We start from the raw sequence: 23,033 nt of genomic DNA, 5'->3' as shown, positions 1-23,033 counted from the left end.
GTGTTTTAGTAGTACTCGGATTCCTTATTAGTTATCTAATAATTAAGATAATGTTGTTATTATTAAATAGATAATTAAGAATTTAGTTAATCCTATTACAGTTTGGATTTGAATTTGAATTATTGTTGGAATTTAAATATAATAGAATAGTTTAAATTTATAATAGCCACAGGATCAAATTTTAAGTTAATTAGAACCCTTAGATTTATAGGTTGTTGCAATATCTATTAGGAAGCAAAATCTTATTTAATTGGATTCTAATCCATCTATTAATTTAAATTTAATCAGATTCTTAGGAAAATCTTAACGACCCATTACTTCTATTCCCATATCTAATCCAATTCAAATTAAAACAGACTTCTCTTCAGTAGTTTACTCTAAAAGAACCCTAAAACTACCACCCAGTTGGCCAGTTATCCAATTAACTTTCGTAATGTTTTTTCTTGCTGAGGTTTAACTTTGGTAACGTTAACTTTCCTTTAGTAGGTCGCTAAAAATGGGAGGACTATTTATTTATTTTTTGAGACCCTAATTTATGACCAACTTCTTTTTTTGACCCAGAAATTTTTGTTTATTCAAATTTATCACTCTGTTCTTTATGGTCATTCATTGTTTCGGCCTCCAATTTTATAGGTCTCCTGGTTGGGTTCCAGGGACTTATTCTTTTGCTTCTAACAGTAGGCACAAACAAGGGGTTAATATATTGATCTGTTCATTTGTTTGCAACTAAGTCTATGGATGGATATCAAAATATTCGACATCCGATTCGTAACCAAATTCGAATTCAAAAATCTGAAATTTTGGATATCGGATACGAATTCAGATATGCCTTATCGGATACGGATACATCAATATCCGATCTGACAAATATCCGTATCCGATAAATAAAATAAATAAATAAATTATTAATATTAATATATAAAAATTTATGGTTCAGATCTATTATTTAGATCTAATGGTTAAAAATTTTAACTTAATATATAAATTTTTGTTTTTCTTCGGATATCAGATATTATCCGATATCTGTTAATATTATCGAATTCGGATATTGATTTATAAAAATATATCGGATAATTATCGAATATCGGATAGCTTATCAGATATGTCTATATATCCGATCTGATGAGCTACCGTTTACAGGCCTATAATTGCAGCCCAACTAATCACATATCAAATTCTTTTTTCTTTATAATTTCTTATAAAGCTGTCATAGTGACTTATGTTTTCTTTTACGAAATTATTATGTCTTTTACAACATTTAAGGAGAAGGGTAGAACATATGGAATCGTCACAAAATTACGTTTATGTTTATCTAGAAACATATCATGTAAGTATCTTCTTTTTTCTACTTCATTTTTCCTTTATTTTTTTGATACTTTCTTCGATGTTTGGGTTATCTTATACACTTCTTTTACTTAATTACGGACTTTATTTCTCTAAGACGGAGGAGATAAAGAGATAGCGATAAAAGGAGGGAGATTTAGCCGACAAAAGAGAGAAAAAGAGAAGTTATTTCAGAGAAAGGCGAGAGAAGAGAGGGAGAGAGAAAGGAAGTCATAGAGATAGAGAAAGAGCACAAAAATGCTGGTGATGGTGGTCGCAGGTGGTGGTCATAGGATAGAAATTAAAAGAAAAAAAAGTCGTCGTAGTAGGCGGTTTGCCAGCGACCATCACCGACATTGAGAATGAATGGTGGTGGGGGTTGCGGGAAACACAAAGAAATAAAAAAATATACAGAAAAAATCAATCAAAATTTTGTACAACTGAAAATTTTCTTATTTTCCTAGATCGGTATCCTATATTTAGTTTCTATTATCTTTCGCTCTTTTGTTGTTTTATTTGACCTTGGTTCACAGAACAGGTTAAATTTATAATAGCCACAGGATCAAATTCTAAGTTAATTAGAACCCTTAGATTTATAGGTAGTTGTAGTATCTATTAGGAAACAAACTCTTATTTAATTGGATTCTAGTCTATCTATTAATTTAAATTTAATCAGATTCTTAGGAAAATCTTAACGACCCATTACTTCTATTCCCATATCTAATCCAATTCAAATTAAAACAGACTTCTCTTTACTCGAAAAGAACCCTAAAACTACCACCCAGTTGGCCAGTTATCCAATTAACTTTCGTAATGTTTTTTCTTTCTGAGGTTTAACTTTGGTAATGTTAACTTTCCCTTAGTAGGTCGTTAAAAAATGGGAGGATTGTTTATTTATTTTTGACCCTATTTTCCGACCAACGTCTTTTTGACCCAAAAATTTTTGTTTATTCAAATTTATCACTCTGTTCTTTTTATTTTATTTTTTATTTTTTATTTTTTGTTAAAGATCACTCTGTTCTTTATGGTCATTCATTGTTTGTTATTGTTTAGTTTTATGTGTGTTTGGGGCTCCAATTTTATAGGTCTCCTGGTTGGGTTCCTGGGACTTATTCTTTTGCTTCTAACAGTAGGCACAAACAAGGGGTTAATGTATTGATCCCTTCATTTGTTTGCAACTAAGTCTATGAATGGATATCAAAATATTCGACATTAACGAATTTGAATTCAAAATTTTGAAATTTCGGATATCGGATACGAATTCAGATATTCCTTATCGGATATCGGATACGGATACACCAATATCCGATCTGACAAATATCTTTATCCGATAAATAAAATAAATAAAAAATTATTAATAATAATATATAAAAATTTATGGTTCAGATCTATTATTTAGATCTAATGGTTAAAAACTTTAACTTAATATATAAATTTTTGTTTTTCCAGATATCAGATAATATCTGATATATGTTAATATTATCGAATTCGGATATTGATTTATAAAATATATCGGATAATTATCGAATGTCAGATACAGATATGTCTATATCCGGTTTGATGAGCTACCGTGTATAGGCCTATAATTGCAACCCAACTAATCACATATCAAATTCCTTTTTCTTTATAATTTCTTATAAAGCTGTCCAAGGGACTTATGTTTTCTTTTACGAAATTATTATTTCTTTTACAACATTTAAGGAGAATGGTAGAACATATGGAATCGTCACAAAATTACGTTTATGTTTATCTAGAAACATATAATGTAAGTATCTTTTTTTCTACTTCATTTTTTCTTTATTTTTTTGATACTTTCTTCGATGTTTGGGTTATCTTATACACTTCTTTTACTTAATTACGGACTTTATTTCTCTAAGACGGAGGAGATAAAGATATAGCGATAAAATGAGGGAGATTTAGCCGAGAGAAGAGAGAAAAAGAGAAGTTAGTTCAGAGAAAGGCGAGAGAAAAGAGGGAGAGAGAAAGGAAGTCATAGAGATAGAGAAAGAGCACAGAAATGCTGGTGATGGTGGTCGCAGGTGGTAGTCATAGGATAGAAATTAAAAGAAAAAAAAAAGTCGTAGTAGGCGGTTTGCCAAGCGACCATCACCGACATTGAGAATGAATGGTGGTGGGGGTTGCCGGAAACACAAAGAAATAAAAAAATATACAGAAAAAATCAATCAAAATTTTGTACAAGTGAAAATTTTCTTATTTTCCTAGATCGGTATCCTATATTTAGTTTCTATTATCTTTCGCTCTTTTGTTGTTTTATTTGACCTTGGTTCACAATCACCAACCATTTGAAACCGTTTATAAAATCACCTATACTTATATAAGTGTTTTATTTATGATTTTTTGAAGTGAAAAATTTCATTCTTTCCCGACCTTTTACCCGGTTTTTGTTATCTCTACTCTTCTGATATATCTAATAATCTTTTGCTCACAGAAGACATTATATACATACCTTGCCACTTACAAAGTTCTCTCAAGTTCTATAGCAACCAACTTTGTAAGTATGCCTAAATTTGTTTCATAATTTTATATGAATCAAATGTATTTATGGTATATTGGAAGATTAGCCACATAATGGTATGGTTCCTTATCATTTCTAGCTTATGAATAAGTAAAATTTCTAGTCTAATTTGGTTTTGATAAATGTGTTTGTTGTCTTGTTCCGATAGCTTTGGAGTGACTGAAGTTGTTAGATATTTCTAATTTTTGTTAACCTATGATATTTACATGTTCATTAGAATTTAGAGATTTCACACTTTCAAAGGTGGACTCGAAGATTATCTTCATATATTGACTTGTCATTTTTTGTAAGATGAGGTGCTTCATATTTATAATGGCACACTTAGTGTCGCTAACACTTGTTGGACTCTTATTACGTGTTTGACAAAACACGAGAATGTCAACTAAGTCGTTTAGCATACTCGAATACATTTTGAAGATTTATTATGATATAACGGTTGGTTGGTTTGTTTGCAAATTTAAGCGTGAAAAAAAGAGTAAAAACAAGAGAAAGATACTCGAAGGGCATTTCAGCCATTTGAAAACAAGGATACTATAGTAAATTTTGCCAAGATCGATATATTAATGAAGAGTAGACTCCAAGAAAAATCAGGAGACACAAAAAAAAGTCAAATCGAAGTCTAAAGAGTGAATTACGCAAAGTCAAAGTTGGGGTCTTATGAAGTTGACCAGTGGGCCACACTCGGGTGCTCTTCGAGCATGCAGGATAACAATAGACCAAGTGGCGCAATCTGGGAGACAGCGCAACTTATTTATGTAGATGGCAAAGCACCTAATACCGCCACAAAGGTGTTGATTATAGAGGGGAAAGTTATTTTTGTGACCCCATGCGTTTAACTGCGTTCAGATCCGCGCAAGTTCAATCTGATGGCCACTATGCACGTCTAACTGTGCTTATGATGTTTGCGAGTCACCGAAACACGCTGCCTAAGGTCTAATTGGTTGTTACTGGATGCAACCTAACTTCCGTACATTATTCCCTCTAAATCTGCATTTTCTCTCATCTAACAGCTCAGGTTGTAACAATAGGCTACAGAATCTAAACCCTAACGGTAGGACACCCAAAACACTAACATGCCTCTTTCTTAGATGAAAAAAAATAACCAAAAGTTCAATTTTAGCTCTTTCTTCGCTTTGCTCCTAATTTAAACCAAAGCCCTAGAAATTCTTATAGATAGATCTTTTTATATCAATAATGCTACCCAAAATCTCTTTCATTTCTATCACTTCTAGTTCTCTTCTTAGACAAAATCCTTTTTATTTCTCTCACTTCTAGTTCACTTCTTATTTATTTTTTCCAGTAAAGAGAAATGAGGAGTTAATCAACCATTGTTGATATAAAAAGATGTATTTATATTATTGACTAAGGTTAAAGGATTACATTTAGAGAAAAGAGAAGATAGAGGGTTAAAATGAAAATTTTCAGCAACTTGATTCAAATACAAGGCACATGTTTCAATCAAAAAAAACACAGTAGGTGTTGTTGGGTTTAACAAAAGGACTAGTGGTTACTACCCTATTTTTTATTCCTTAGTAGTCCCTAAAGTTCAAAGTACTCGATATATACACCCTAAGGAACTTTTTTTTAGTAACTCCCAAACTTACAATTTCATATCTACATCTTTGTAAAAAAATAACATTTTCCTATTTATTCCCCTCAAAACTAAGTCCAATGGAATTAGCTCCACCTTTTAAAGAAGGTAAAGAAAAAAATAGATATTACATCTTGAAAACTATGGTTAACCTTAAAACACTGTTAGCCCTTTCAAATTTGAATAAATGTCTATATTGGCATTTGAGTTTTTCAATACATTGACTAAAAAGTCAAATTTAAATTTTCAGTTCTACCCTTTGACTTGTTATTTCTATATTTTTGTTCCAGTCCCTCAAACAAAAATAATAGAAATAAATGACAAACGAGCACTATAAGAAAATCAAAATCTAACTTTTTAGAGAATGTAAAGAAAATACAAAAGATAGTCGACAATTTACGCAAAGAGCCAGGCAAGAAACAAATTAGATGTTGGCTTCTGAATAGTCAGAAATCTCGTGTGGAATACGAAGCTACTCATCGCATCTAAAAAATGCTAATAGCACAAGATTTTCATCATACCATTAACAGAACATAAACCCTAAAACATCATTACAAATAAAAGAAAAAATGATTGAAAATTAAGCTTCAGCTAGATTCATTAATTTCATATGAAATATAGTTTCCCCAAGGGGTTCTCCCTGTAAACAGGGTCTCAGTTCAACTATACCTCGATTTATTGAATCATATCATCATCAGCAACAACAACCCTAAATTAAAAACCCTAGATTCAAATTGATTGGCTCATATCAAGAAATTCAACCAATTTTACCATTTTTACTTCATGGATTTAATCTCAGAAGCGCGGATAATTGTAATCATTGCCAATTTCAATCAAAGATTCAAACTTTTACAAATCTAATCTTCACCCTAAACTCAAAACCCTAAATCAAACAAAATTGAGTATAGATTTAGCCATTCTTTTGACACAGATAAGCTGGTTAAGTAAGATCAAAGCAAAACTGCAACACTAAATGGCATAAATTTAGCACGAGCATTGGGGCTTTCTTCTTCATTGAGAATTTCAGAGAAGCCCGGGGTGCAACGTGCAGATAAAATTGAAATAAATGAAAGAATTTGTGTTTGATTGAGATGAAATGAGGATGAACAAGCTTAAAATTCAAAAAAAAACTAACCCTAGAAAGGGGAAGCTAAAAGGCGACAGAGCTAAGTTTGTGATGTGAGAGAGATGACCACCTCTATTTTTATATAGAGAAGTTCATGATGAAACCCTAATTATCTTTTTTGCTTAGCGATTCCATCCAACGATTAGGGCACTTCAGGGACCAACTCCCTCAAATGAAGTTCTATGAGCACCATAAGTTAGCCACTTCAGGTCTTGTGTCCACGGGCCTACTTCCTCATTAGGTCCATCGGGTCGGTCTCTGGAATTTATGTCAATTGGATTATCGGACACGGGTGGGAAATTTTTACAATCCTAGTGGCTACAAGTCGTCCGAGCGTGTCGAGTTTGTCAGGTATCGTGCGATCCGAATTAGGGTTTACACTGATGTTTGTCATACTGGAGTCAATGAAGTATTTTCTTATGAAATTGTGGGGGAACTGAGAGGTAAAACTAAGTAGGAATGGAAGGCATTTAGTTTTCTGTAGGATGGGATTGTAGGTTTTGTAGAATATGCTAGGGATATGTACCAGTTGGAGTGAAATGATAATTAGAGCTCACATTAGGATCAATCGACATTTTTCGTACTTCCATTTGATTTTAGTTGAATAACCTCCCTAGAGAAAGAATCCACCAGTGTGACTGAAAATCAATGTTTAATTCTGAAACGCATCCAAATTGGATGATGACGTCGACCGAAATGGTATTAATGGTAGTGAAGAGACATTGTTGGAGGAGTTCAAGTGACCCGACAAAGAAAATCAAAAAGAAGTATTAGAAAAAGTCGCAGGAACTTTTTTTTTTTTTTTTTTTTTTTTTGTTGAATAATAGTCGCAGGAACTTAATAGTCTATCATCACATTGATCAGTGATGAAGTCTTTAAACTTGTGGTAGCACCATTCTTCTCTTGTATCACATTTTACTGTTTGTCGAAGGAAACAATGTGTAATATGATTTTGTAAGCAAAGTTTGGAATTCAAGAATATGACCCTTGGAAGTTGTTCCAAACGAAGGATAAATGACCAAGTTTGTAATTCAAGTATATATACGACTACATTTTGAGTTGTAAACATTACTAGGTATAACCCGTGCCTCCGGCACGGTACAATTCATCGAATGCGAAAAATGTCATGATATTACACTTCAACACTAAAATGACCTCATATATGACTTAAACTAAGGTTATGCTTTTATGAAAATCTGAAATGAGAAATGGAGAAACCAATTACATGTTTAAGAGAGTACGTTAGTGATATGTATTGACCTAGGACGATTGTCCTCCGCATAGAAAATTCTGCTCCCATCGAAAACGTATCAATTTTTATTCCCAATACATGGGCAGTAATTAGAATCGAGATATTTTTATTGAAAATAAAAATATCAATTTTTATAAATTGAAATTTATAGGAAAGGACTTTATTACAAAAAAAGTAATACGGCTGATTATTGTTTAATCTCGTTTGCCGCTTCGACCAGCAGAGTTGTATGATCTTCACCTCTATAGATATATTTGTGTATATATTTAATTGTATCAATCTCACATGTTGAGTTGAAGGGTTTAATGAGCAATTCTTTCGCATGATTGTCTTTTGATGACTTCATCCCCACCTTGATGTGACAATCCTTTCTTGATCCCTCTGTACACAATAGCATAGTAAAACATGAGACGAAGACAACGTGGTAACCACTTATATAATTTTAGGGTAAATAGATGAAAAAAAATATCTCCCTATCCAAACGTAATACTAACTTAACTCTTATGATCAATGGATAAATTTTGACAGAAAAGTTCAAATAATCCAACTTTCGAGTTTTTATATGCGGGATTAAAGTTTAATAAGTTAATTAGGACTATACTAAATTTTACAAAGTCGAAAAATTTGAGAAGATAATCAGAATATATACTTTTAGTAATAATCAACAATACTAAAAAAGAATACATGATCTAAGATAGAAGGGATATAGTTATACCCTCAATTTACGATGCAACTTCAAATTTGAAAATGAGCAGGACATTAATCAGTAAATATTGTTATTAATAACTACTTTATATAATATATACGACTGCATGTTTTGGAACATGAAAAAACTGAGCTCTGAAAATATGAATTATCTTTAGGTGCCCTTTTAAAGTGAGCATATATATGCCTCTCTGGAATCCAACTGAACATAAAAACAAATAGTGTAAATCCGTTAGGAGTTTGGACAGATTGAAAAAACTTCATAGTCAAATTTGTGCATGAAGTCTACAGTGTTTCATGTCTTAGAGAGTTAACTATTACCCAAGAAGGATGGAGACATTTGCTCTTCATGATGGTCATGTTCAACTATTACACAAAGAGGTACAGGAAATGTATCATTTTACCCAAAGCCAACTACTCGAAAAATGAACATAAGAAGTAGATTTCAGCTAAAATAGGCAAGTGGGTTGTATCCAAATTTTGCACAACCACCCATTCGGAGTTTTATTTGTTAAAATTGCTTTTACAAAACAGACATCCATTATTTTGAGTGTTTTACTCAATATACAAGCCAATTGGTAACCCATTCGGAGTTATATAAGTTAAAATTGCTTTTACAAAAAAATAGTTCACTCCAACTACGTACTATTCTTCTTGTTTTTATTTTGTCTATTCTCATGGCAGAATTTGGAAGGTGTGAATATAATGTGTGACAACTAAAATGGAAAGTTTCGAATTTGAAAGTGTGTGAATATAATGTGTGACAACTAAAGTGTCAAGTTTATAACGTTTTAATGCTAATGCTTTATCATATTAAAGAGTAATTGCAATTGAAACTAAACTACAGGAATGAGTTTCCAGGGTTTGATTGGGTCTTGATGCTCAAAGTTTTGGTAAAGTTACAATGACCAATATTTCCCTTGCTAACGAAAGTCACATCAAACCTGAAATTTCTTTTGAAAACATTGAAAGCACTTGCCTAAGAAAGTTCAGATACACACTATTGAAAACTTGACACTATAAACCATGTCAGACAACTCTGATAAACATATGGTCGCTTATCTAATGAGACCCAATAGCTCATATAATGAGAGAAGACTATTTGCAGAGTTATGTCACCATTAATGGATGACTAAAGAGATATTCTATCGACACAACAACAAATTTGTTTTGAAAACATTGAAAGCAATTGCCTACGAAAATTCAAATGCACAATATTAAAAACTTGACACTACAGACCACGGGAAACAACTCTGATAAACATAAGGCAGCTTATCTAATGAGACCCAATAGCTCATATAATGAGAGGAGACTATTTGCAGAGTTCTGTTACCATTAATGGGAGACGAAAGAACAAATGCACACTATTGAATTGGCAAAAGTACCCAATAGTGCATATATGCGGATTTTTCTAATGAGAGGAGACTATTTGCAGAGTATATTCAAGACTGCCCTAAGACATGGCGGGTTATCGATACAAATGACAGCTGATATATATATATCAATATGTAGTCAAATGCCTATGAAGATGTCACCTTAACGAAGGAAAACAAACAAAATCGAGTGGGGTAAGTAAGGTTGCTGGTCAAATAGGCTAAAGAAGAAATTCAGATTTCTTTTGAATCACCTAATAGGCTAATCTAGACACAACTCTATTGAATTGGCAAAAGTATAGGCAACCACCACAACTACCAAAAAAAAAATAGAAACAGCAGGAAAAAGCTCATTTCGGAAGGTTTCTTTTAAAAAAAGTGTACTTTCAGACATTGCCTAAGTTCATACTATGCCTAGATAACTTTGTCAACGACATCCCATTAATCTCTTCAAATAACATGAATATGTATGTGTCTCTGTGACGGCCTGTGTAGCAGGATAAGTATACTAACTTTAACAACAGCTGGTTAACATTAGTTGGAACTTGACAACAATACTAACCTTTGTGTAGCGATGGAAGTTGACAACACTATTGGACACAAAATGTGAACACTGTTGGATACAAAATGTGAATGTGTAAGTTATTTGGGGAGGTCAAACATGTTATAGAAAAAGACTACAAACCAATTAAACATTGACAACAATACTAACCTTTGTGTAGCGATTGAAGTTGTAGATGTCGAACACTGTTGGACACAAAATGTGAACACTGTTGGATACAAAATGTAAAAGTGTAAGTTAGTTGGGGAGTTTTGTCAAACATGTTATTGGCAACTGAAATATCTCAATATATATGTAAACTCAACAGAAAATTCTGTATACAAAGATACTACATATGAAGTAAGAAATTCTCTATAGAAACAAACCAACCATCTACAAACTACAAAACAACTATTGCTGTAAAACAACTACAAAATTATGTGAACTGAAATTTCTCTAAAACAACTACAAAATTCTCTATGTCTCTGTAGAAACAAACTAAACAAAAAAAAAAAAAACTACAAAACAAATACAAACCAAATACAAAAACAACTACAAATTTTGTGGACTGTAATTTCTCTAAAGCAACTACAAATTTCTACAAATTTTTACTGTAATTTCTACAAATTTTTGGAAGAGAGATGTTTTCAAACTTACCAATATACATAGATTTTTTAAGGATGGTGATTACAGACTTTCTCAACCATAGTTTTATAGTGATCTTGATGGATGGAATCAAGGGGATTCGAGCGTTAGGGATCATTGACAGAGATCTCCGTTAGGAATGGGAAGAGAGATGTTTTGAAATTGAAGATTTCCGTTGAAATTGATCATTGAGAGTCATTTAATGCCTTCACGCATGATTTTCTGAATTGGTAAGATTGATTGGAAGAGAGATATTTTTAAACGGAAGATTTTAATGCCTCGACTGATGATTTTCTCAATTTTGACGGCCAGATGTGGAATGTCAGCATCTCTAACGGTGTGATTTAGCGAAAGACGTTGGGTTACTTTTAACGTTGAAAATTTTAAGGTGAGATTTAGCGTAACAAAAGACGGACGACCAGATTTATCTCTGGGTTTGTCTTTTTTTTGTCATAGTTTTGTCCCAGTCAGCACTCATCATTCTGTTTTATATAATAGATATGTTATTTAATGCAGAACTGCAAGTATATTTATGTAAATCTGCATCTTCAAGTGTAGCACTACCACAAGTTATATAAGTTTTATCCGTCATAAAAATTATTTACCTTATCAAGCTATGATGTGAAGTTAGATTAACTATGATTGATTGTTTGTGTAAAAAAAATTGATTGATTTTTTTATTAAATATGTATTGATTACAGATGCAAAATAAGATACTTTATGGCAGGATGAACTAGAAAATCAAATTTTTCATAGCGCTTATAAGTGATAAAAAACAAACGACGTTACCCATATAAATAATAAAAATACAAACGGCACTACACCTATTAAGTGATAGCACTTAGTAAGTGAATATCACTTATTAAGTGCTATCACTTATAATTGCTAAAAATATCAAACAACCTCTTAGAGGGTGTTTGATTTTTTAGCACTTCTAAGTGCTACCACTTACTAAGTGATAATCACTTAATAAGTGATATCACTTGTAAGTGATATGGCGTTTGTTTTCTATCACTTCTAAGTGCTTGATTTTTGTTTTTATATTAATTCTAAACGTCATAAAAATGAGAAATTGTCTATTTTGACCTTAAAGTATTTACATATTAGCATTTCATACTATTTCATTATGCTCGCGAGTTTGGATACAAGAGAATTACTATTTATGAATGTTTTATGTCGAAAATATTAACCTCAAGTAATTAAAAATTATGAAGGAGAAATAACTTACGTTGCATCATGGAGTTTGGGTGGTTCCGTGATTAATGAAGGAAGAGATGTGAAAAAAAGTTAAGAGAAAAACTTAGGTGAAGGATGAGTGAAGAAGGAAAAGGGTCCTTGATAAAGTCATAAAAAGATTTTTTTTTACTTATAAATTGTTTAAGATTTTCTCTTTAGTTATAATTACATTGGTAATTATTATATTCGGTAGGGATAGAAATGTCTTTTTTAGCACTTAGAAAGTAAGTGCAAAAAAATAAGCTCCAAGTTGGAGCTTACTTTTTTGCACTTACTTTGACCCCACTTACAAGTGATATTCACTTATTAAGTGAAAAAACAAACGGCCTAAAATTGCCGGCCCGCACTTATTAAGTGAAAATCACTTAATAAGTGCAAAAATCAAACACCCTCTTAGTCCCGAGCTACAAACTTGGACCTAACCTTAACTCGACTTGGACCTAACCTTAACTCGGCTCAGGCCGCTTCTCAGTTGAAGCAAGAGCTAAGATATTATACTAAAATGACACTCAAGAAGTAAGTTGAAGAGATAGGTTCCTTCTCCAGTTCTTTACGTCATTACACTAACCTTGAAGGTCTGACTCGAAGATTATTATTCACTGATGATATATTTTACACTTTTTTCACGAACATGTTTTTCTCATCAATCATACCCTCACAATATAATACAAAAAATGAGTACAGTTTAGATCATTCTGAAAACTTTTACCCATGTGTTCTGAAACTTCCCTTGAAGTGTTAATGGTAACATGGATGGTTAGTAAAGCTTGAAGGTTCAACTAATATAGAATTGACTTTCCTGATAATTTGAAAGTCGAGAGGAGCAACGCGGGATTCGACGTAGCAGTCTCATTATTCTGACTGGTTCCAGAAAGACAAATTTTGACATCAATAGGTAGCACTTCAAAACTCGACTTCGACCCCTTTTTTTTATCAAGCTAGCTTTAGGTTTTGTTATGTGCTCACCCAAAGGCGAAGGGTTAACAAAAAGATATAGATTTTCTCCTTTGACTCCACCAACAACCCCACCGTTAACCCCACCGTTAACTCCACCACCACCAGTAACTCCGACCTCAAGCTTCCTGGTCGGTGTCTCTGAAATTTCACTCTCATCTTCCTCGGACATTGATATTTTTATAAAGGAACCCATGGAAGGGTGTAGTTCAAAATCTTGTTGTGGACCAAACAAAACAATATCCAAAGAAGAATCACACATTAAAGAGAGACATAGTCATCCCAGGAATAAGTATATTTTAAGATTTTAGCAGTGAGATTTGCATCTTTTTTGTCCAACTCCAAAATGCTATGAAGGGATTCCTATCAGACTAATAAGTCTGGTAGATATGGAACCTACAGCTCAAGGCTACCCATAGACATAAACTCACTACAGAGTTGGACCTCTCCAAAATCAAATGGAACACAATGTTAAGTTGGTTTTGTTTTTGTGAAGAAGCTATTAGGAACTTGCTCCTGTTTCTATTGGCAGGATCTCTCCAAATCAAATGGAACGATTTGAGTATATTGATGTCTCCATGAATCCGAGGAAACTCGCGAGTAAACAAGAAAGCGACAATTGCCCGTTAGTGTGTTAAGACGAAAAACAATTAAACCATAAAAGCAACAATCTAGGTAAGCAACCGCACATAAACACAAAAAGATTTAAATTAGGAAAAACAGGATCATATAGATTTATCAAGAGTTAGTGAATATATAAAACCGAAAACACGGGGTTGCCCCAAAACTAGAAACTAAATTTTGGCGTGGTTTGGTATCGACCCATATTAAAGACACCTTTCAAAATAATGAAATAAGAACAAGATCGGTATGTGTTTATGGATCGGTAAGAATGGTTTCAAAATTCATGTCTAGAGGTTCAACAAACTAATTGTCTCTTTCTTTACCAGTCTCCACAAATACAAAGGATGTCATACGCTACTTCCTACTTACATACATGTTTAATGTAAAATATGAAAACACTAAATAAACTGTTTGAACATGATGAAACATCAAGCGGGGATAGCTCAGTTGGGAGAGCGTCAGACTGAAGATCTGAAGGTCACGTGTTCGATCCACGTTCACCGCAATCATTTTTTTTTTCTTGACATGGTTTTGTAGAAGTAGTTCAAAGCACCATTGTTCGATAAGAAAATGTGATGCCAACATTTATAATGAAAAAAGATTTTAGCTTTTTGATATTAGTGTTTGGATTACACAAGGATAAAATGTCGGCGGTCGCACATATATAGACAGTACCACCACCGGTCCACAGCCACCATATAAGAAATTTTACCTTCCACATATATCCCCCTAACCATAGTACACCTTCACAAACAATCCGAAAACCAAAGTTGCCCCAAAACTAGAAAAGAAATTTTGGCTAGCAAAACAAAATTGTTCGATGAGAGGTTCGGTATCGACCCACATTGAAGACACTTTTCAACTTGATAAAATAAGAACAAGATCAATATGTGTATGGATCAATAAGAATAGTTTTAAGAAATTCATGTCCAGAGGTTCAACAAACTAATTTTCTCTTTTTTTACAGGCCTCGACACGTAAAAATAACAACACAAGATGTCATAAAGCTAATTACATATATTTTAATGTAAAAATGAAAACAAAAAAAATTTGATTGCAACCCAAGATATTGTGTGAAGGGTAATCCCTGTAAAGCAATCAATCTCTTCCAAGAGATGGTAGAGATGCAACATCATGGCATTTTTCCTAATGAAGAATTGCTTATTAATTGAACTTTGAATACTTAATATATATAGAATTAGATCAGTTACTAATTCCTTAAAATTCTTTCTCAACTAAGGAAACCAGATTTTCATCAAATTTTCAACCATTTGGTAACAGTATCAAAGATCTTCACAAACTTGGAAATTAAAGATACATCCGAAGATTAGCTCATATGAAATCTCTAAACCTTCATTTTTGTATTGGTATTCACATGGACATGATAACATTGGTCGAACGAAACAAACAAATACTCCGTAACGACGTAAACGAAACTAACACGAATCAAATAATGTTAAGATAACAATAACAAGGCTAATCATTTGAAAAGAACTTCAAATTTTATTTATTTAGATTCAAGTATACAATAGATCGATCATTCGCTTATCAAAGCTAAATGAAATGAGAATCTCTTGTTAGAGAGGTTTTTAGTATTTGATACAACCATAGGTAAAAGAGAAATTACCCTTAATGAAATAATTGAATAATGACTTGAACATATAGATAGAGAGATTACTATACATACATAATATACTACTAACCTCTACTACTACTTCTCATATATCTACAAATTATACCGATCTTCAAACCATTGTTTCTAACAACAATCGATTTCTCGACCATTTTTCTTCTTCATCGTTTGAACGGAACAATGCAACCGTAATTCCTGCAAGTTTCTTCTCACTAATTCTTGACTTGTAAGTTCTATCTTGTTTTGGAGCATTGGGTGCTTCATTACTACTTGATTCTTCATCTAAATCTCTAAAAACTCTTAAAGTTGTTGTTTTTGATGATGGAGTACTAAATGCAAAGTGATTTTGCTTAGCAATCATAGTCTAAAATGAGCAAACAATAAATACGAATTAGATATAAATCTTAGCAAAATAAAAACAAAATATTGGGAAGAAATTATGAACTTCATTCATTCTAAAACTTACAGCATCTTTAATCTTGTTCGAAACGTGGAAGAGATGGTCAAGATCGTCGTGGTCTACTCCACATAATATCTTAACCTGAAATCGAATAAACCCACGAACGATTAAGCGATTAAACTCTATATTTGTTAAACTAATCAAAATGAGGGTTTTGGGTTTAGAATTCTAACCAAAATGTCTTGTGGTAAGGCTTCAAGAAGTGATTCATCTGTGTGGGGTATCGAACTTCGACTGTTCTTCAATGGAGTTCGAAAAGGAAAACCCTCAGATAACTTTCCAATACAATCTGAAATAACCCTTTTTCGAGAAGGAAAAAGGGCTAATCTTTCCTTTTTTGTTGTTTCAGAACTTGAATCTTTTAAGCTACCATACTTCATCTCTGAACTACAATTCTTCTTCCTCCCCAATGCCATTGCTTCTCCTATATAAATACCTAATTTCTTTTTCTTCAGATTCTGAATCAAAAACAACATTTTTAGTTAAACCCTAGCTATTTCAAATCAATAGAACACTATATAAACCTAAAAACAGAGTGGAAAAATGAAAAACCCTAATCTAATTTGAGATATCACATATTCATCAAAGCTTAAATTTCACTAAACCCACATACCCAAACCCTAAAATCTTAATAGAAATGAAAATAAAAGCAAAATTTGTATTCTAAGATCATCAAATGAAAAACCCTAAAATTCAAACCCTACCCATTTAACTAAAATGAAAGAAAATAGTATGAGAAATGAAAAAAAGATTATACCTGATGAGAATAACAATAGAGTTAATAAGAAATCTTTGAGAATCAAAAACCCTAAAATATATTAGAGTTATAAGAAATCTTTGAGAATCAAACTTCTCTCTCTTTCTCTCTCTAAAAAACAAACAAAGCTTTCTTTTGTAACCCGAAAACAAAGCCTTTCGGTGAGTTTAAATTTTAGTTAAAACCGTCCAACACGAGTCAAGTTTGGTAACCACACAACGACTAAACTTATACTATACTACGCGGTTTATCTTAATAATTTGCACCATTATTTATATCTCGTCAAGTGTCATACATCGATTGGCTCTTTGTTTAATGACGATTCTCAACTGTACACGTGTCACTCTTTTGTATACTCCCAATTTACATTTCTGTAATTAGCTTTTTGGGCCGTAACCTGTCGGCGCATGCTTGGAATTTTGTATACCCACCATAATGTGGGTGAAGGAGCACCAATAGATTTTGAGGTTATTTTAACTTGTTTCCTTCCGACGCATTCTAAGTTCGAAAAATCTTGTAGTTTAACATGTGACCGGAGGTTACGAGTCAGTCATCACTTAAACGAGTTGAAAAACAACACCTTTTGTAACGTGTTGACAGATGAAGGTAGGGTTAATGAGAAATATCTCTCCCTCCCGACACCTATTCCGATTGAAAAAAAATTGCTAGACATATACACAGTCGATATATGTATTGTCAGTTGAGGTTAATTTGACCTATGTGATGGTGAGTCACATAATTGGACGTGTACGAGTCAGCGATCACTTAAACGGGTTGAAAAACAACACCTTTTGTAACATGTTGGCAGATGAAAGTAGGGTCAGTTGGAAATATCTCTCCCCCGACACTTATTCTGGTCGAAAAAAATTTAGAGCAAAAATGTATTTCTTTAGAATTTCGCTACACACATAACCACAGACATATAATTGGATGGAACATCACAATTGAGGTTAATTTGACTTACTTGATAATGAGTGATATAATTGACGCGTACAATTCTTAGGAAATTGGATTGTGGGAGCAAATTTCGAGGAGGCCAATAAGAGAGCTTTCTCGGGCCGATTTAGGTTTGGCTTTTCCGAGGTTAGCTTCACCCGCACGACTCGTGCGTATGAGTAAACGTCAGCCAAGTTCATCTTAGCCGTTAGATTTCCTAGCCTTCTCATCTGACGGCCTAAATTAATTATGACGTTAGTATTCTTTCGAACTTTTCGTATGCGGTTATACCTAATAAAACTACCTAAAAGGCCAGCTAATAACACGGTCAGCATTATTGGATAATGATAAGTTTGTTTTAGTCAACTACTTTCCTTTGAAGTAAAAGAAAGTCAAAATTTGTAGGCCAATTGGTCTTCAAAATTTTGACCAAGTCAATTATGGAACGTTGCTTACCTTATATATGAAAAACCCTAATTTGTGGGCCAATTGGACTCCCAATGAACCAACTAAGTTCGTATGGCTTAGTCTTGTGATTGGGACATTCCGACCCCCATCATATATACATTCAGAAAGTCGTATCCTCTGGAAAAAGCTTGTATAGCTGGGGAAGTGATGCATATTACTTAGAGCAACTCCAACGTGGGGCTGGGGCTCCCCTTTTAAAGGGGAGAAATTGATAGAGAGAGAGGAGATGAAAATATGAAATAGAGAGAGAGAGAGATAAAATAGAGAGAGAGAATTGAATTTTAAAAAAAAATTGGGGTGGATCCCCTTTTAAAGGGGATCCACCCCAATATTCCCGTTGGGAGTTCCCAACGGGAAGAATATTGGGGCTGGGAGCCCGGGAGCTTGGGGCTCCCAGCCCCACCGGGAGCCCAGCCCCGGGGCTCCCGGGTTGGAGGGATGAGGCTGGGGGCTGGGGCTCCCAAATTCAAATTGGGAGCCCCAGCCCCCATCACGTTGGAGCTGCTCTTACGACCACAAATAACATAGAAATCACACTTAAAAACAGATTTCAATTTTTTTTTTATCTTTATCTGATTCATGACGTCTAATTACTCATCAAATAACAATATCTAGAACTAATTTTGAGTGATTGACTTTATCTGAATCAGACGACATCAGTTAGAGACGATAACAACAAATACCCGCACTATCACATGATTCACAACATATAATATGTTAGGGTTAGGAATAGTCAAATAGTTGAATGAAAACACAAGTCATTGAGACCCATTACAAGAGCAACATAGTAGAAGGTATAAAAGGTAGTGAGTGGATCCCTAGTTGAGAGGAAAAACAAAGACCAACTGAGACTATATCAGCATGCACGTGTGCATGTTGGAACTAAATACTTAAAAGTTTCATTCATCATTTCATTGGATTCTTCGGATTCCCTCTTTAATATTAATTGATTAATATTAATAATTATTTGAATTAAAAGTTTTAATTAGCGCAGCCAAATGGGAAATACTACTTTTAATTTAGTGAATCAGACACTTTAATTAATCAAATTGATGACAGAGTGTGTCTGCTAATATGGTGGCTAATCACAGTCAAATTAAAAGTTTGATTCAGTTACAATATATGTTCAGTAAAATCATTTATAATAGTTTTATATTTTTAAACAATTAATGTCTTTTCATAATAATTTACTCTAGTTTTTAGTCTGATTAATTCTGCACCCACTTGACTATTTTGGAATCCGAAGAAACGGTAAATGTAAACAATCAAAATATAGAACTCAATATAGTCTAAGAATCAAAACAGTGTGACCTATATGTGTATTGTTCGTTGTTGGATTTCTATCTTCCTCTTAATTTTGAAGTTCGGTGCCATAACTTTAAACGGAAGTTTATACAATAAAATTAAAGCAAAAACGAAATAGTTGAAATCTCTAAACAAGCCCTTAAGGGAGAGAGAGAGGGGCGGGGTGGCGGAGGGGATGTCTGTCACGAAAGTTTGAGACATTTCGTTTGTACGTCACTAATGAACTTTCAAGGTTCATTGCCCATATTACCACACACTCACCCACATTTTGACATTTCGATCACCAATATCATTCATTAGGAGTTGGATCAGAACAAATATTTAGTCCTAAACTCAAGAGTTCGGGGAGAGAAACACAACGAGATATAGATCTAAGCCATCAGATTGATAGAATTCGTAGAAACCTTATGTCCAGAATAAAGGGGATCTTGAGCAGTGGGGACCTGGTACGAGCAGACATCCTGCACCACAAAATACTGATCATTTTCAGATATTTCAACCGAACGATTGATATTTGGGTCATACGGGTGTAAAAACATGTACAAGACTTTAAAATGTAAGTGTGCAAGTAAAAATTTTGGTTCATAAAATTCTTCTATCCGTAATCATTGTTGGAGGAATCCAAAGCTTTTCAATTATAATAAGCCAACAAACAGAATCCAAAGTTGAATTGTTTCAGTCTCCATCATATGCGGCAGGGAAGTAATAAAAAAAAAGTCCAAAGTTATATTTGTTTTGTTTTTAATTATGATTAACCAGCAAATGCGAAACAATTTCTTAATCTTATCTTCGGTAATGAAACAACATAGTGGGGCTCAAGAAATTGTTACGACAAACCTCATTTTCAGTGACGGAGAAGAAAAAAATTAATCCTTCCTAACTTTCATAGCGAGAACTATGAAATTTATATAAAAGAATATACGGTAAACGTAGGTTAAGACTAGTAAAAAGTGTTTATTTTGGAGAAGCAAAATGCTACATGTTCCGGTTCCAAATTTCCAGGCAGAGAGTCTTGAAATGGTCTGCCAACTCGGGTCATATAGCATGATCATTGGTGTTTTGTCATCAAACGATTTGTTACGATAAACTTATACGTTACTCAAATACGACACTAACCAGACCATTTAACAGAGTTTGCTCCAATATGTCATGACTGAACTAAAAAGGGGAAGAATCGTAGAAGAAGAAATCGGGAAGGAGAAGGAGAAACGTCGAATCTGAGATGACTCTAGGATTCTATTTTGTGCTTTCTAATATGAGTAGTTGATAATGGTCCATCTTACGGATTTATTTGCACGGCTAAAAAATTGAAGGGGCTATCTCAGGCATCTTATGAGGAAACACTGTCAATACTTTATGTCTCGCGTTGGCTTGCCAACTTAGGTCGAGGCCTGGAAACTTGGGCCATGTAGCATTTCTCTTTGAAGGAAAAATCTTCAAACTTAAAACATAAAAGAACAACATTTAGGTACTGCTTGTACTTTTTTGAAAGTCATACATGTAAACTGACTCAGAAGTCTAAATTGATCTGTTGGGATTGTTTGTCGTAATCTGACTAGTACAAATGGCTAATTTGTATTGATTACATCAACATTGGTCAAACCCCTAAACTTTATGAACAAAATCCTATCGTACTGATAAGCTAGACTGATGAGTCTAATAGATACAGAGCCTACTGACTCGAAGCTCCTGGTGAAACACACATAAAGTTGGTAGCATCTTACCAGTATAGTGGAATCTGGTCAGTGTTACCTCTTTGTTATTGTAGTTACAAGTTTACTACACAGCAATGCCAATAAAGATTGGATTACATCTACATTTTTTTTTTTATGAGAGAATTACATCTACATTGGTTGTTTCTCTTTCGTATTAGAAAGGGTAAGACAGAAATAAATCACCAAGCGGGGATAGCTCAGTTGGGAGAGCGTCAGACTGAAGATCTGAAGGTCACGTGTTCGATCCACGTTCACCGCAATTATTATTTTTTTTTTGTTCTTTCTTGAGATGGTTTTGCACAAGTAGTTCAAAATACCCTCGTTCCATGAGAAAATGTGGTGCAAACATGTATAACAAAAAAAGATTTTCGCTTTCTTGGCATTAGTATTTTGATTACCCAAGGATAAAATGTCTATCGGCCATATATTGACACTACCACCACCTGACCACCGTCGACCACCACCACCCTCCACAAAGAAGTTTTACCTTCCATGTAGAGGTGATCCTTAAAAGATCTCTTGCTAGTATGATAATTATACTTCTTTCTCAACTAAGGAAATTAGATTTGCATCAAATATTCAACCATTTGGTAACAGTATCAAAGATCTTCACAAGCTTGGAAAATCAAAATACATGTAAAAATTTGCTAATATGAATATATGATTCTCTAAACCTCCATTTTTTGTGAAGATCTTTGATATTGTTACCAAAGAAATGTATCAAATATCTTTGTTACTGTGAAGATCTTTGATAAAGATATTTGATACAGCAACATTAGTCCTAAACTTTTCTTTTTGTTAAGTAGTTAGTCCTAATTTCCTAAACTTGAGAACTCAAGGAAAGGAACAACCATATATAGAGCTAAGCCATCATATTTGTAGAGTTCGCTGAAACTTTATGTACAAATGAAAATGATCTAGCAAGGGAAATTCTAGGCAAATTTGACAAGAATCCCAAATTAACAATTGGATTGATTTGTCAACTTTCTTTTTTATTTTAAATCATAAGGTAATTTTGGCCACTATTTGGAATTCTCTCTTAAATGTGAATGGGATTTACCTTACTCTACAACTACATATGTACAAAATAAAGGGGCTTGTCAACAACTCTTGGTTGGAGTGGTAAGAGGTATAATCTTCCACTTAGAGGTCAAGGATTCGAGACACGCTGACCAATTCAAAAAAAATAAAAATAAGGGGGCTCTTGAATGGTGGGGATTTTATACGCGCACACGCCCTTCACCACAATTTACTAATCAAACTCAGATATTTCAATAGGACAACTAATACAAGTAGGGTTGTAAATGAGAGAATAGTCTCACATGAGAGAACAGTCTCACATTTTAAATTGTATCACCCTCCTCTCATGTGGGGAACAGAAAATGGAAATTTTGGTTCATAAAATTCCTTTATGCATAATCATTGTAAGAGGAATCCAAAGCTTTTCAATTATAATAAGCCAACAAACAGAATCCAAAGATGAACTTTGTTTCAATGTCCAATTATGTAGCAGGGGAGTAAGAAAAATAGTTGAAAGTTGAGATTGACATATGTGAAAGAAAATGGAATAGATGCACCAATAAGACCAGCACAAAATATGTAACGCCTGAACTAAAAAGGGGAAGAAAACATAGAAGTCGGAAAGGAGAAGAAGAAACGCCAACTCTGAGGTGACTCTAGGGTTTTACTTTGTGCTTTCTACCGAGCAGTTGATAGCGTTCCGCAACTACTGATGAGGAAACGCCAACAATACTACGTCTCACGCTGGCAGGCCAAGTTAAGTCTCAGCCTGGAAATTCGGGCCATATAGCATTTCTCTTTGCAGGAAGAACCTTGGATAACAAAAAAAGAGG

The 23,033-nt window shown here is 33.6% G+C and overlaps 1 protein-coding gene, 2 long non-coding RNA genes and 5 other non-coding genes across 8 annotated transcripts; 2 read left to right on the top strand and 6 right to left on the bottom strand.

Annotated features, from left to right (window-relative positions):
• Nucleotides 1-5,008: 5,008 nt before the first annotated feature.
• Nucleotides 5,009-6,631, bottom strand: LOC147536266 (uncharacterized). The gene is made up of 2 exons (XR_015225945.1): nt 5,309-6,631; nt 5,009-5,111 (listed from the first exon to the last, which is right to left on the bottom strand). It is a non-coding gene; the product is annotated as an uncharacterized LOC147536266 (long non-coding RNA).
• On the bottom strand, nt 6,035-6,149 carry LOC147536269 (small nucleolar RNA Z278). Its single transcript, XR_015226826.1, has one exon. It is a non-coding gene; the product is annotated as a small nucleolar RNA Z278 (small nucleolar RNA).
• LOC147536268 (small nucleolar RNA U36a) lies at nt 6,190-6,276 on the bottom strand. The gene has a single exon (XR_015226870.1). It is a non-coding gene; the product is annotated as a small nucleolar RNA U36a (small nucleolar RNA).
• On the bottom strand, nt 6,357-6,501 carry LOC147536267 (small nucleolar RNA snoR134). Its single transcript, XR_015226858.1, has one exon. It is a non-coding gene; the product is annotated as a small nucleolar RNA snoR134 (small nucleolar RNA).
• A 1,300-nt stretch (nt 6,632-7,931) lies between the features above and the next one.
• Nucleotides 7,932-10,676, bottom strand: LOC147536265 (uncharacterized). The gene is made up of 3 exons (XR_015224976.1): nt 10,619-10,676; nt 10,469-10,519; nt 7,932-8,209 (listed from the first exon to the last, which is right to left on the bottom strand). It is a non-coding gene; the product is annotated as an uncharacterized LOC147536265 (long non-coding RNA).
• A 3,662-nt stretch (nt 10,677-14,338) lies between these two features.
• TRNAF-GAA (transfer RNA phenylalanine (anticodon GAA)) lies at nt 14,339-14,411 on the top strand. The gene has a single exon. It is a non-coding gene; the product is annotated as a tRNA-Phe (tRNA).
• A 978-nt stretch (nt 14,412-15,389) lies between these two features.
• Nucleotides 15,390-17,000, bottom strand: LOC147536263 (F-box protein At1g61340-like). Its single transcript, XM_086644270.1, has 4 exons — nt 16,757-17,000; nt 16,173-16,457; nt 16,006-16,080; nt 15,390-15,903 (listed from the first exon to the last, which is right to left on the bottom strand). The coding sequence occupies exons 2-4, from the start codon at nt 16,413-16,415 to the stop codon at nt 15,652-15,654; spliced, it is 570 nt and encodes a 189-aa protein (XP_086500396.1). The 5' UTR covers nt 16,416-16,457; nt 16,757-17,000; the 3' UTR covers nt 15,390-15,651.
• A 4,366-nt stretch (nt 17,001-21,366) lies between these two features.
• Nucleotides 21,367-21,439, top strand: TRNAF-GAA (transfer RNA phenylalanine (anticodon GAA)). The gene has a single exon. It is a non-coding gene; the product is annotated as a tRNA-Phe (tRNA).
• Nucleotides 21,440-23,033: the final 1,594 nt, after the last annotated feature.

Source organism: Eschscholzia californica, unplaced genomic scaffold (assembly GCF_041429995.1).
Source record: "Eschscholzia californica isolate CP2 unplaced genomic scaffold, dmEscCali1.0.p SCAF_5, whole genome shotgun sequence".
Taxonomy (NCBI): Eukaryota; Viridiplantae; Streptophyta; class Magnoliopsida; order Ranunculales; family Papaveraceae; genus Eschscholzia; species Eschscholzia californica.
Note: the sequence above shows the minus strand (reverse complement) of the source record. Positions and strands in the feature narration are given on the sequence as shown.